Source organism: Salvelinus namaycush, chromosome 12 (genome assembly GCF_016432855.1).
Source record: "Salvelinus namaycush isolate Seneca chromosome 12, SaNama_1.0, whole genome shotgun sequence".
Classification (NCBI taxonomy): domain Eukaryota; kingdom Metazoa; phylum Chordata; class Actinopteri; order Salmoniformes; family Salmonidae; genus Salvelinus; species Salvelinus namaycush.
This window is the reverse complement of record NC_052318.1, coordinates 25,460,766-25,476,610: the sequence shown is the minus strand read 5'-3', so window position 1 is coordinate 25,476,610 and position 15,845 is coordinate 25,460,766. Positions and strand designations below refer to the sequence as shown.

Here is a 15,845-nt window from a genome sequence, read left to right as displayed (position 1 = left end):
ATTTGCATGGTAATAGTTATGGATCATTCTGAAAGAGACCTCTTTGACCTTGTTAACAAGCAAGTATTTGTGTGGTAATAACCAGACTTTTTTCCAACAGATATTAGTGACCAATGTATTCCAGTAACTTGTGACATAAGGAATGGATATAATATCCCTTTGAAATAAAGCACGTATAGATCTGTTGTTCTGAGGGAGCAAGGAGAAACATATTTTCCCTATTGGAGAGTCAACTGGATTAAGCGAGGGTAGGTCAAGAAGGTGAGGTCTGGCTACACCTCTAAATAACATGAGAGTTCCAGATGGAATAGCATCAAAGACTATGGCGAACTCTCTAGGTGTTACATTGATATTGTAACGAGATAAAAATTCCTCATAATTGAGTTACAGTCCTTCTGCATTAAAAAGTTGACTCACGAGCAGGATATGATTATTGAATCAGTTCTTTAAAAATGAAGACCTGTTTCTATACACAATGTCTTTATTGTTCCAAATGAAATACCTATGCGGGGAAAAAATTATGTTTATATATTAACGACCACGCTATGAATACTTGTCTATGAAAAGCAGATAATTTAGCAGGAATCTTATCAATGTTATAGTTACAGAGTAACATAAAATTGAGGCCACCAAAACGGGAGAAGATATAATGAGGGATGAAATTCCAAATTGAAGTTGGATTCTTTAAAAAATGTTTAGTCCAATTTATCTTAAAAATATTATTCAAAGTAGGAAAATCAAAAAAATTGAGACCACCATATTCATATGAGTTCATAACGACAGATTTCCTAATATAATGTGTACGATTTTTCCAGATGAAGTTGAACACAAGAATCTCCCAAAGAAGTTTGAAATGAAGTTTGCATTTACAATCGACCACTCTCCTTAGCAGTCGTCACTTCCGGTTATCGTTGCTTGAGCAGTTCGAGTCTTCCAATAATCGCTCCACTGCGGCATTGAGTTATCAATTGTTAGTTTAGTATTACATTTTACAATCGGGCTATAGACCCGTCTAATGCCTCATATGAATCGTCACTGCAGTAAAAATAAAAAGTGGGGAGAGCACGTCAATCTGGTCCACGCTGATTTTTTTCAGTGCGTAAAAAAAATAACCATATTTTTTTTGCAGGCCATCTAATAATTTGGCCAGGTAAAAATGTATTTGAACGCGGATTTCACGATCGGTCATAATGGCAGCCTACACGTTGGTCTTTACATTGGAGATTTTTAAGCATTTTGAACGACGAACCGTTTGGGAACCAAATATACCGGCTCTTTTACGTGAACAGAGCCAAATTAGGTCATCATTTTGAATAACTAATTGAATGTGAATATTAATGGTGATCCATATTTGTGTTAAAGGGGCGTGGTTATGGTGAAGACAAAACTAAAACTATCCTGCGATGTCAGAATACATCAATAGTTGACGTGCGGGTGGGGTTAGAATCGACGCAGCTCAACCTTCGGGGCGGAGAGTGGGAGCGAACGACGGTACGGAGAGTCATCAGGGTTAAAATATTCTGCCTTGGGGGTGGGGGGGGTGGGGGAGGACATACTACTGCCAACCCGGCGACGAGATTGGGCCTGTGGTGCCTGCAACCCAGGAAAACATGGAGCTCGAGAATATCGTGGCCAACACCGTCCTGTTGAAAGCAAGAGAAGGTAAGAGATGTCGGAGCGCAGGAACGGATGACAAGCTTGACAGCTCCTCTCTCTTCGGCGCCAGAACTAGCTCAGAACCTGGGGATTCCCCCAGGAAGCGCAGGCCATAGAGATAGGAGCTGGATGATTGCTGCACCTCTTTATTATTTGCAAAGCCTCTGAAGCGTTAAGATAACTATATTAACATCCCATATGCTCTCTAAATACATAATATTTACTCGAGCTTAACCTTGGACATTGGTAGGCTACAGAAAAGATGTGACTGTTAATCAAATTGCGTGACATTAGATTTTCCGACTTTCTATTCTACAGCATCCTTCTGTCGTTGTCGAAACAGCATGTTGAACATAATTCCGTATTCAATTTGCAATGAAGAGCTAGCTACACACATACAAAATTAACGCCAGTAGACATTAATTTGTGGACCTTTAGTTGGCAATGACAGCGTATGTCAGTGCGCTCCATGTTAGCGGATTGTAGTGGTGTTGGTAGGGTGTCAACATTAGGCCTATGTCAATTTGTGAAATAACAACATAAAGATGATCACGGAGTATGCAGCGCTATAGACTCTAGCTGGTGTATCTAGCTGTTGCAGATAATGTAACAAGCCGAGATATTTTTTTCTAATTACTGTAGACCGATAATGTATCCATCTGAAACACAAATGGCATAATGGTATATATAATTTTATCCCCCAGTCACAGATTATCTGATAGTGGTCCTACTATCAGATACATTGGAAGCAATGACAGTATTGAACTAACTACAGTAAAAGTCGCCTATCATGTGGGACAAAAGTAAGACATTTGATCTATCTATTTGTTATACCTCTTTCATACTAAATCAATTAGTGCTAACACAATGAACAAAGGTCTTGTTTTAAAACTCAGGAATGTTTTTCCTCCAAACTGTTTACAGACTCATTCCATTCACAGGGTGGTTGACCCCAGTCTGATGAACCTCACTCTGGCCATATCAGTCACATGGCATATTATGGATATATACAGTAAAAGAGAATTAGTATAGAACAACTTTTATTTTTCCCAGAGGGAACATCGGTATCATCATCAAATAACATTATACTGATCTGTAAATATGTATATTTCCAATCAACCAATCAGATGTTTATTTGTGAAATGCGTTGTAATGGAAAACTAACCAAAACAATTGTACTGTATGTCAGAGGTAGCCTACAGCAAAACACAGTGTTCAAAATGGTATTGTCATCTCTGCTAGGATCAATACTGTACTCTCTATCTTTTATCAAATAGTAATAATGCATTAATACTTTCTCTCACAAACAACAGTTCAAGGTGGAAAACGGTGGCAGAGTGAAAGAATAAGAGGCTGTCTCTTTCTCTGATTTGCGCTATTATTTCCATATGGTTTGTCTATCTTTGCATTTGCACTAATGCAGGATGTAATCTCATTCTTTCAACACCAGTGAGTATATCTCCATCGAACAATACTAAGTTAGTGATAACACTGTCATTTGCAGTGATGTACAGTATATAAACCCTGGATTGCTGATGCTATATATTTGTCATTTGAGAGGCTTTTAAGCCACGGGTCGGTCATATTGGTACTCCCCAGTAGAAGCAGTCCTCCATAGGAATGAATGGAATTCGATGTTTCAAATACAAAATTACATGTATTTAATTATTTTCTTGTTGTATTAGGAACAGTAACATTAGTAAAATTATACTTTCAGGAATATGTTTTTATATCTTTTTTTATTTGTATGTTTAGCTCACATAATATAATTTAAAAGTATGCATTAAAGGTGTTTGTAATAGAATGCATGTGGCAAAAACAAATCTAGACATTAATAAATTATGTTCTATAGCTTCCAAAGTATTTTTTACAATAGTGTGGGATTGTCAAGATTGAGGCACAGTGGCTTCAACACAAGTTAGTCTTCTAGTACAAGTTCTATGTACAAGTATGACAAATTTGTCATACTTGTACATCTCTTTGCCAGGCATAAACAATGTTCTCAGCGTCTCATTTGCATCTTGTCCGCTTCCCATTGTGATAAAACATTGTTAGCCAGACATACTGTCAATATGTTCACTTCCAACCACTATTTGAACAGCAAATGTTACTGGGCATGGCATCCAGTTCATGCACATGCCACTTATAGAGTTGGTTTCACCACCCAACCAAGCTGGGCAACTTTACAGCGTAGGTAGCAGGCCTAGGCCTATTCTGCTTGCTAATTTGTTTGTTAACGTACTGTAACTATACTGAACAAAAATATCAATGCAACATGTAAGGTGTTGGTCCAATGTTGCTAGAGGTCGACCGATTAATCAGAATGGCCGATTTAATTAGGGACGATTTCAAGTTTCCATAACAATCGGAAATCAGTATAGTTTCTGTTCTAGATCATATGATATGCATATTATTATTACTATTGGATAGAAAACACTCTGAAGTTTCTAAAACTGTTTGAATTATATCTGTGAGTAAAACATAACTCATTTGGCAGGCAAACTTCCAAACAGGAAGTGAAAATTCTGAAATGGGTCTCTGTGAAGGGCTGCTCCTATTCAATTGCCTTGTATTTATGGATATGTATGCACTTCATACGCCTTCCACTAGATGTCAACAGGCAGTAGAACGTTGAATGAGGTGTCTAGCCTGATGTGGGACCGAATGAGAGCTTTTGGAGTGACAGGTCAGCCATATTGGCAGTATTTTGCTGCGCACCTGGGAGCACCATATCGTTTTCTGCAATGCGTTAGGTAGACACGAAGAAATGCTCCGTCTGGGACGTTATTGGATACATATGAGAAAAACATCCTAAAGATGGATTTTCAACTGAGTTTGACCAGTTTATTCGACTTTTATTATGACTTTTGGAATTTTTCGTTCCATGCGTCAAACTTTCATGGACACGTGAGCGCCACTATGCTAGCCAAAGTTGCTAATTTGACAGAAGAAATGGACATTCTAAAACAAAACAACGATTTATTGTGGAACAAGGACTCCTGGCACTGCATTCTGATGAAAGTTCATCAAAGGTAAGAGAATATTTATGATGTTGAATATGTTGACTCCAACATGGCGGAGAATGGCTGAGCGCTGTCTCAGATTATTGTATGCTGTGCTTTTTACTAAAGTTATTTTTTTAAATCTAACACAGCGGTTGCATTAAGAACCAGTGTATCTTTAATTATATGTCCAACATGTATTTTTCAGCAAAGTTTATGATGAGTTTTTCTGTTAGATTACGTGACCCCCCAAAATTTCTCCGGACAATTTGGAACATTTTTGCGCCATGTTCACAATGTAAAACCAGGATTTGTAGCTATAAATACAGTGTATTGTATAACATGATGTTATAAGACTGTCAGCTGATGAAGTTGTTCAAAGGTTAGTGATTATTTTTATCTCTATTTGTGGGTTTTGTGAAAGCTATCTTTGCGGTGAAAAAATGGCGTTGTGTTTTGGGCTATTGTGGTGAGCTAACATAAATATATGTTGTGTTTTCGCTGTAAAACATTTAAAAAATCGGACATGTTGGCTGGATTCACAAGATGTTTATCTTTCATTTGCTGTACAACATGTATTTTTCAGGGCCTCCCGGGTGGCGCAGTGGTCTAGGGCACTGCATCGCAGTGCTAACTGCGCCACCAGAGTCTCTGGGTTCGCGCCCAGGCTCTGTCGCAGCCGGCCGCGACCGGGAGGTCCGTGGGGCGACGCACAATTGGCATAGCGTCGTCCGGGTTAGGGAGGGTTTGGCCGGTAGGGATATCCTTGTCTCATCGCGCTCCAGCGACTCCTGTGGCGGGCCGGGCGCAGTGCGCGCCAACCAAGGGGGCCAGGTACACGGTGTTTCCTCCGACACATTGGTGCGGCTGGCTTCCGGGTTGGAGGCGCGCTGTGTTAAGAAGCAGTACGGCTGGTTGGGTTGTGCTTCGGAGGACGCATGGCTTTCGACCTTCGTCTCTCCCGAGCCCGTACGGGAGTTGTAGCGATGAGACAAGGTAGTAATTACTAGCGATTGGATACCACGAAAATTGGGGAGAAAATGGGATAAAATTTAAAAAAAATAAAAAAAAAAAAAAAAAACATGTATTTTTCATAAAAGTTTTATGATGAGTATTTCTGTATTTCACGTTGCTCTCTGTAATTATTCTGGCTGTTTTGGTGCCATTTGTGACTATGGCTGCAATGTAAAACCAGGATTTATAGCTATTAATATGCACATTTTCGAACAAAACATAAATGTATTGTATAACATGATGTCATAAGACTGTCATCTGATGAAGTTGTTCAAAGGTTAGTGATTAATTTTATCTCTATGTGGGTTTTGTGAAAGCTATCTTTGCGGTGAAAAAATGCCGTTGTGTGTTGCGCTATTGTGGTGAGCTAACATAAATATATGTTGTGTTTTCGCTGTAAAACATTTTAAAAATCGGACATGTTGGCTGGATTCACAAGATGTTTATCTTTCATTTGCTGTATTGGACTTGTGATTTCATGAAATTATATTATATGATATTCCCTGTGGCGCTAGGCTAGGCTATGCTAGTCAGCGTTTCTGATGAGGAAGATCCCGGATTCGGGAGGGTGATTCGGTAGAGGTTTTTAACTAGGCAAGTTAGTTAAGAACACATTCTTATTTTCAATGACGGCCTAGGAACGGTGGGTTAACTGCCTTGTTCAGGGGCAGAACAACAGATTTTTACCTTGTCAGCTCAGGGATTCAATCTTGCAACCTTACGGTTAACTAGTCCAACGCTCTAACCACCTGCCTCACGAGGACCCCGCCTGTTACGCGAATGCAGTAAGAAGCCAAGGTAAGTTGCTAGCTAGCATTTAACTTATCTTATAAAAAACAATCAATCAATCAATCATAATCACTAGTTATAACTACACATGGTTGATGATATTACTAGTTTATCTAGCGTGTCCTGCGTTGCATATAATCGATGCAGTGCGCATTCGCGAAAAAGGACTGTCGTTGCTCCAACGTTGTCACGAATCCCGCCGAAGATGGTGCCTCTTCCTGTTCGGGCGGCGCTCGGCGGTCGTCGTCACCGGCCTACTAGCTGCCATCGATTCTTTTCTTTTTGTTTCTGTTAGTTTGGGCTGATTGGGTGCACCTGTTTTGAGTTTAGTTTGGTGGGTAGGCTATTTAAGGGCAGGTAGCCCGCTGGCTTTTGTGCGGGCTTGTTTATCTGTTATTTGGTGTTGGATTGTTATGTGGATTTTATTATTTTCTCGGGACAGTTTAGTCCGGTGTTTTTGGACTCGTCTTTTCATGCGCCCGTGTGTTTAGGGCATGATCGTTTTCCCTGTCAACTGGAAAATAAATCCACTTTCTTGAAACCCTGCTCTCTGCGCTTGACTCCTCCACCCAGTACTCCTAGCAGCTCTGACAAACGTGTACCTAACCATAAACATCATGCCTTTCTTGAAATCAATTCACAGAAGTATATATTTTTAAACCTGCATATTTAGCTAAAAGAAATCCAGGTTAGCAGGCAATATTAACCAGGTGTAATTGTGTCACTTCTCTTGCGTTCATTGCACGCAGATTCAGGGTATATGCAACAGTTTGGGCCGCCTGGCTCATTGCGAACTAATTTGCCAGAATTTTACGTAATTATGACATGCCATTGAAGGTTGTGCAATGTAACAGGAATATTTAGACTGATGGATGCCACCCGTTAGATAAAATACGGAACGGTTCCGTATTTCACTGAAAGAATAAATGTTTTGTTTTCGAGATGATAGTTTCCGGATTCGACCATATTAATGACCTAAGGCTCGTATCTCTGTGTGTTATTATGTTATAATTAAGTCTATGATTTGATAGAGCAGTCTGACTGAGCGATGGTGAGCAGCAGCAGGCTCGTAAGCATTCATTCAAACAGCACTTTCGTGCATTTTGCCAGCAGCTCTGCTGTTTATGAATTCAAGCCTATCAACTCCCGAGATTAGGCTGGTGTAACCGATGTGAAATGGCTAGCTAGTTAGCGGGGTGCGCGCTAATACCGTTTCAAACGTCACTCGCTCTGAGACTTGGAGTAGTTGTTCCCCTTGCTCTGCATGGGTAACGCTGCTTCGAGGGTGGCTGTTGTCGATGTGTTCCTGGTTCGAGCCCAGGTAGCGGCGAGGAGAGGGATGGAAGCTATACTGTTACACTGGCAATACTAAAGTGCCTATAAGAACATCCAATAGTCAAAGGTATATGAAATACAAATGGTATAGAGAGAAATAGTCCTATAATTCCTATAATAACTACAACCTAAAACTTCTTACCTGGGAATATTGAAGACTCATGTTAAAAGGAACCACCAGCTTTCATATGTTCTCATGTTCTGAGCAAGGAACTTAAACGTTAGCTTTCTTACATGGCACATATTGCACTTTTACTTTCTTCGCCAACACTTTGTTTTTGCATTATTTAAACTAAATTGAACATGTTTCATTATTTATTTGAGGCTAAATTGATTTTATTGATGTATTATATTAAGTTAAAATAAGTGTTCATTCAGTATTGTTGTAATTGTCATTATTACAATTCAATTTATAAAAATCGGCCGATTAATCGGTATCGGCTTTTTTGGTTAAATAGTCACCACTAGCCGGCCTCCGCTCAGTGCCCTGCCCTGAACTTTCGTCACTGTTACAAGCCGGCTACCACCCGGTTACTCAACCCTGCACCTTAGACATTGCTGTCCTATGTACATAATCATTGAACACTGGTCACTTTAATAATGTTTACATACTGTTTTATCCACTTCATATGTATATACTGTATTCTAGTCAAGGCTCATCCTATATAACTACTGTTGTACACCTTTTATATTAATATATTGTCCATAATGTCTATACACACCATCATATACATATATATTTATATTCTGGACTTTGACACTGCTCGTTCTAGTATTTCTATATTTCTTAGTTCCTTTCTTTAAATTCTTTGGATTTGCGTGTATTGTTTTGTATTGTTAGATATTAACCTCTTGAGAATATAGGGGGTGCTATTTCGACTTAGTGAAAATTGGTCTCCAAATTAAACTGCCTCGTACTCAATTCTTGCTCGTACAATATGCATATTATTATTACTATTGGATAGAAAACAATCTCTAGTTTCTAAAACCGTTTGAATTATGTCTGTGGGTGAACCAGAACTCTTTCTGCAGCGAAATCCATGACAGGAACTGCGAAGGTCTGAAAATTAGGCTCTGTTCTCAGATCAGTTTAAAGCTCTGTATGTATCCTATGGGTCGACATGAACTGCACCCGCCTTCCCCTGGATGTCAGTAACCAATGAGAAGTGGAATGGAGTTCCTACGTAGCTCTCAGAGTTTATAAAAGGCCAAGGAACGAGGGGACCTCTCTTTTCGACGTTCGTCATGGCGCAAAGCAGGACCTCAGGATGGCATTTTGAAACGCTCAGTTATCGACCTTAGATATATCCGTCTGTAATTTAATTCGATATAGGTGTTAGAAACATCATAACGAAGTTATTTTAAACCGAGTTATATCAGTTTATGCGAGTATATTGCTATTTTCGGAATTTCCTTAGTATTGCGTTTTGAGGATTTGGGCATGCTGTGGCCACATAGCTATTGTTAGCCGCTAATTCCGAAGTTGAAGACTACGTTTTACAACCAAGCAACGATTCTTTTGGACAACGGACCACTTGCCCAAGATTCTGATGGAAGCTCGTCCAAAAGTAAGAGCTATTTATGATGTTATTCCGTATTTATGTGGAAAAATGTAAACGGATTTGTCCGCCATTATTGCGGCACTAGTCTGGCTGTAACGCACACTGTATGTCTAGTAACGTTAATTTTAAAAATCTAACTCAGCGGTTGCATTAATAACTAATGCATCTTTCATTTCATGTCCAACCTGTATTTTTTTGTCAAGTTTACGATTATTTATTGATTAGATTAGGTGCCTTTCCAAGATGGCGCCGGCCAGAATGCATGACCTGTTGCCACTGATCACATTGTATATACCACGATTTGTGCTGCTAAATATTCACATTTTCGAACAAAACCTATATGGATTGTGTAATATGATGTTACAGGACTGTCATCTGAAGAATTCTGAGAAGGTTAGTGAAAAATTAATTTATTTTGGTGGTGAATACGTTATCGCTGTGTTTGGCTGGAATCAATGCTGTTGTCTGGTTTGCTATTGTGGTAAGCTAATATAACGATATATTGTGTTTTCGCTGTAAAACACTTAGAAAATCTGAAATATTGTCTTGATTCACAAGATCTGTGTCTTTCAATTGCTGTACGCTGTGTATTTTTAAGAAATGTTTTATGATGAGTAATTAGCTAATACACAATGGTCTCTGTAGTTATTCTAGTCATTTTAGTGAGAGTTGTGATGGGGGCTGCAATTGTAAACTATGATTTATACCTGAAATATGCACATTTTTCTAACAAAACATATGCTATACAATAAATATGTTATCAGACTGTCATCTGATGAAGTTTTTTCTCGGTTAGTGGCTATTTATATCTTTATTTGGTCGAATTGGTGATAGCTACTGGTGGAGTGAAAAAATAGTGGAGTAAGAAAAGTGGTGTCTTTTGCTAACGTGGTTAGCTAATAGATTTACATATTGTGTCTTCCCTGTAAAACATTTTAAAAATCAGAAATGGTGGCTAGATTCACAAGAAGTGTATCTTTCATCTGGTGTCTTGGACTTGTGATTTAATGATATTTAGATGCTAGTATTTACTTGTGACGCTATGCTAGGCTATGCTAGTCAGCTTTTTTACTGGTGGGGGTGCTCCCGGATCCGGGTTTGGGAGGAACTAGAAGTTATTGCACTGTTGGAGCTAGGAACATAAGCATTTCTCTAAACTCACGATAACATCTGCATAATATGTGTACACGACCAAAACTATTTTATTTTATTTAAAGAGGTAGACTAAAATACAGTAACATTGCTTTTTCTATGTCTACAAATTAATAACCTCTCTGTCTTCTTGACACACACTCCAGGACAGCCATTATATTAATCACCCTGACCCTCTTCTTTATCTTGACGAATCTACAACAGCACTTTTATTCTGAGTGTTTTTAGGGACTGTATGTATTTCTATGGGCCGCTCAAGGCTACTTAGTGTTTTCCCATGTGTTATATTTTTCCTTTGTTTGATTAATCAACCACTGTTCTTTTGCAGGAGGTGGTGGAAACAGAAAAGGAAAAAGCAAGAAATGGAAACAGATGCTTCAGTTTCCCCACATCAGCCTGTGTGAGGAGCTCCGGCAAACTACAGGTACGCTTCCTCTCCTCTCCTCTACTTGCTAGCCCACTGATATTGTGGCAGACCAGGCGGTTTGGTCAAGACGTTTACATAGATCAGACACGGACAGAGTATGATTAGCTCGGTTTCAAGGGTGTTTATTAAATAATAAACCCAAAAAGAAAAGAACAGGTTTCCCCCATGAGACCCTCTCCGGGATACCGTCTCCTGGGCTCCGGGTCTTCCTGTATCCTGTCGGGCACACAAACTCAACTCCCTCGGCTTAGCTCGGGTAACTGTATCCAACCACATGGAAGTCACCTCACTTCCCCTAGTCCTCTCCCTGTGTGCTGCCCCTCTGGCAGCTTTATGGGCCTCGCACAGCTGGTGAGCAATCTGCCCTTGATTACTCACCAGCTCCCAATCAGCCCCAATTAGTCCTGTCCGGAGAACCCGTCGAGACCTGGCACGTCCAGCAGATGGAGCCTATAGTATCCTCCTATAGTATCCTGCCAGTCCCAGGATGGACTTGACCTGTGTCTTGGTGCGTGGAACGGGCCAGTCACGCACCGCATGAACCATTCTCTCCTGGGGCTTGACGTTCCCCCGTCCGATCAAATACCCCAGGTACTCCATCTCCTCGAACCCCAGCTTGCATTTCTTGGGGTTTGCGGTCAACCCGGCTTGTCTGAGCGCATCCAGCATGGCCTGGAGGCGCGTCAGGTGCTCTTCCCAACCTTGGCTGTGGATGATGATATCATCCAGATATGCCGCTGCGTACTGCTGGTGGGGTCGAAGCACTCTGTTCATCAGCCGTTGGAATGTGGGCGGTGCTCCGTGGAGACCGAACGGGAGCACCCGGTACTGATACAACCTATCTAGTGTCGAAAACGACGTCTTCTCCCGGGAGGAGGCTGCCAACGGTACCTGCCAATAATCTTTGGTCAGGTCAAGGGTGCTGATGTACCGGGCCTTTCCCAATCGGTCGATGAGCTCGTCCACCCTCGTTCTGGGATATGCGTCGAACAAGCTGATGTCGTTCACCCCCCGGAAATCGTTACAGAAGCGGAGGCTACGGTCCGGTTTTGGCACCAACACGATGGGGCTGCACCATGCACTGTGGGACTCTTCCACGACCCTCATCCTCAGCATAGCCTCCACTTCCTGTTTCACGGCCTCCTTCGGGCCTCCGTAATCCGATATAGCCTCTTTCGTACTGTTTCCCCGGGCCGGGTACGGATGTGGTGTTCAATGAGGGTCGTGCGGCCCGGCTTCTCGGAGAAAACCGCCGTGTTCCGATCGACGAGCTCCCTGAGCTCTTGCTTCTGGGCCGGGTCGAGGTCCTCATTACTCGGGACCTCCACTGGTACCGTTGGCGTCCTTTGTCCCGACCATAACACGGCCAAGGCTGTCCTCTCGTGCAACTTCTTCAACAGGTTCACGTGGTAAATCTGTTGGGGTTTCCGCCTCCCCGGTTGCCGTACGCGGTAATTGACAGGTCCCAGCTTCTCGATCACCTCGTATGGTCTGTGCCATGTTGCCAGGAACTTACTTTCGGCCGTGGGGATCAAGACCAGCACCCTGTCTCCCACCTGGAATTCTCAGGGCTGGGCTCCCCGATTGTAGACCTGGGCTTGGGCGCGTTGGGCCTTCTCCATATGTTCCCTCACGACTGGCCATATGGCTGTCATCCGCTCTCGCATTGTCTCCACGTGCTCTACCACGCTGCGTAAGGGGGTCGGTTGGGCTTCCCACACCTCCTTGGCGAGGTCCAGTAGGCAGCGTGGCCTCCTCCCATAGAGGAGTTTGAACGGGGAAAACCCAGTGGAGGATTGGGGTACTTCTCGGATTGAGAACATTAGGTGGGGTAGTAGCTGGTCCCAGTTCTTCCCGTCCTGCTCGATGACCTTCCGCAGCATCTGTTTGAGCGTTTTATTAAAGCGCTCGACGAGCCCATCCATCTGCGTTTGAAAAACGGAGGTCCAGATCTGCTTGATCTGCAGGAGGGCACACAACTCTTTCATGAGGCGGGACATAAACTCCGTACCTTGGTCTGTCAGGATCTCGTTCGGGATGCCCACCCGGCTAAAGAGGTGGAACAGCGCCCGGGCGATTCCCTTGGACACCGCCGCCCGTAGGGGAATGCCTCGGGATACCGGGTGGCATAGTCCACTATTACCAAGATGTACCTGTGTCCTCGTGCAGACTTTACCAGGGGTCCCACTATGTCCATGGCGATGCGTTCAAAGGGCACCCTGATTATTGGCAGGGGGACCAGAGGGTTTCGGAAGTGTGCTTTTGGGGCAGTGAGTTGACACTCCGGGCAGCTGCAAAAGTAGTCTTCCACGGCCCTCCTCATCCCGGGCCAGTGGAACCGGGCGGCGATCCGTTCCCAGGTCTTCTCCTTTCCCAGGTGCACCCCCAAAAGGTGCGTGTGGGCCAGCTGAAGAACGGTTCCTACGTACCGTCGGGGCAGCAACAATACCCCTCGAAGTTCCCCCTGTTGGCGCGACACCTGATACAAAAGGTTATTCTTAATTTGTAAATGGGGGTATTGCCAGTCACTCACCCCCGGAAGTAGCTGTCCATCCACCGCTATCACTTGGGCGGTGGCAGCTTTCAAATTCGGATCCTCCCACTGGGCCGTCCCGAATTGTCCCCTCAGTTGGCCCCCCATGGGGGTCTCGACTGGCTCCTCGAAATCGAGGAGGGGGAGGCTGGGCTCCTCTTCCAGTGGTTCCCCAGGGGGTTCGGGTTCCGGCTCCCCTCCGACTCCAGACCCGTAGAGTCAAGTTGGTTAACCGGCGGCTTCCGGGCCGCACAGGCGATGGGTCGTCCCCGCTCTCTTCTTCAGCTGGCCCGTACTTTCTTCCTCAACTCGTGTCCCCATAGGGCCGCGAACAGCGGACAATCCCGTCCCACTAGGAGAGGTACCGGCAGCTCTGGTACTGCACCCACCATCATCCGACAGCTCCCTTGTGGCGTCAAGATGTTGGTCCATACGGTGGGATACCGTTTTGTGTCACCGTGAACACAGGAAATGGACATCTCCCTACCCCGTTCATGCTCCTGGTTCAGCAGGCTCGTGGTTACGAGCGTAACCATGCTTCCGGAGTCTAATAGCTCTTCCGTGTCGTGTCCGTCAACCTTCACCGGGACCATGGGTGCAGTTGACTCGTGGTGCGCCCAACAGAAGGTGACATAGTTCACGGCGTGACCCACCTCACCTCTGGGGCTAGTCGGGCAATTGAGCCGGGCAATTCCAGGCAATGTGCCTCCGGGCGCCACAGTCAAAACACCTACTTTGGTCTCCCTCTACCTGGGGTCGTCGGTGTCGGGTCGGCCCTACCCCCGCCGTCTCTCCACGGGTTTGCGGTCCTTTGGCCCTGCCGACTGTCGGTTCGGGGTACACTGCGGTGGGGCTGTCCTTCCGTCCCTTCGGACGGGTCGCCGACTCGTCCCGGCTCCCACTCAGCAGTGCCTGAGTGTTCTTCTGCGTCTCCACTGCTTTCAGGAGGCCCTCCAAGGTCTGGGGTGCGCATAAACTCGCTGCACTCTTCATGTTATCCTGGTAGCGCCCGTAAGAAGCGATCCAGGACCACTTTGTCGAGGATGGATAGGGTGGATACGTCGGTGAGGAGCCATGCCCTGGTGACGCGCAGTAGGTCGCTCATCTGGGCTCGGGGGGGAGGTGTCGGGTATGAACCTCCAGTCGTGGAACCGTTGAGCCCGATGGGCCAGACTGTACCCGTAGCGGCTGAGTATCTCCCGTTTGAGTCTGTCGTAGTTATCCGCCTGTACGTCATTCAGGTCCCAATACGCCTTTTGGGCATTCCCAGAGAGGAACGGGGCCAGCAGACTTGCCCACTGCGGCCTTGGCCATCCTTCCCGTCGTGCTGTCCGTTCAAATATACAGAGGTAGGTTTCGAGGTCATTGTCTTCCGTTAGCTTGATTAAAAACTGGTTGGGATGTGATCCAGGAGACGCTCCTCCTTGCAGCTTCCTGACTTCCTCAACGAGGCAGACGTTTTGTAGTCGCTGTTCCTCCAGTGTTCGTTCCTGAACCACCTGTTGTGCTTGTTGGGCCCGGACGAACTGAGCTATCAACTCGTCCATGCTGGTACTGTGTAAACGTCAACCCTGATCTGACCACATTATCAGAGTGCCCGCATTCTCTACCACTTGTGGCAGACCAGGGGGTTTGGTCAAGACGTTTACATAGATCAGACACAGACAGAGTATGATTAGCTCGGTTTCAAGGGTGTTTATTAAATAATAAGTCAAAAAGCAAAGAACAGGTCTCCCTCATGAGACCCTCTCCGGGATACCGTCTCCTGGGCCCCTGGTCTTCCTGTATCCTGTCGGGCACACAAACTCAACTCCCTCGGCTTAGCTCGGGTAACCGTATCCAACCACATGGAAGTCACCTCACTTCCCCTAGTCCTCTCCCTGTGTGCTGCCCTTCTGGCAGCTTTATGGGCCTTGCACAGCTGGTGAGCAATCTGCCCTTGATTACTCACCAGCTCCCAATCAGCCCCAATTAGTCCTGTTCGGAGAGCCCGTCGAGACCTGGCACGTCCAGCAGATAGAGCCACTGCCTCGTGATGTAAACTCCATCTGTTACCAGGCCTCGACGAGTCTCCCCCTGGTGGCTGACCCGCCACAATAGATATACTGAACAAAAATATAAACGCAACATGCAACAATTTTACCGAGTTACAGTTCATATAAGGAAATCAGTCAATTGAAATAAATTCATTAGGCCCTAATCTATGGATTTCACATGACTGGGAATAGAGATATGCGTCTTAAAAAAGGTAGGGGCATGGATCAGAAAACCGGTCAGTATCTGGTGTGACCACCATTTGCCTCATGCAGCGCAACACATCTCCTTCGCATAGAGTTGATCAGGCTGTTGATTGTGACGTGAAATGTTGTCCCACT

The 15,845-nt window shown here is 44.4% G+C and overlaps 1 protein-coding gene across 1 annotated transcript in view; it reads left to right on the top strand.

Moving 5' to 3' along the window:
• Positions 1–1,560: 1,560 nt before the first annotated feature.
• Positions 1,561–15,845, top strand: part of grk6 (G protein-coupled receptor kinase 6) — a 53,601-nt gene continuing 39,316 nt past the window's right edge. The window contains exons 1-2 of the mRNA XM_039005408.1: positions 1,561–1,662; positions 10,839–10,934. Of these exons, the coding sequence (XP_038861336.1) occupies positions 1,611–1,662; positions 10,839–10,934 (148 nt within the window). The 5' untranslated portion in view covers positions 1,561–1,610. The remainder of the gene's footprint in view (positions 1,663–10,838; positions 10,935–15,845) is intronic.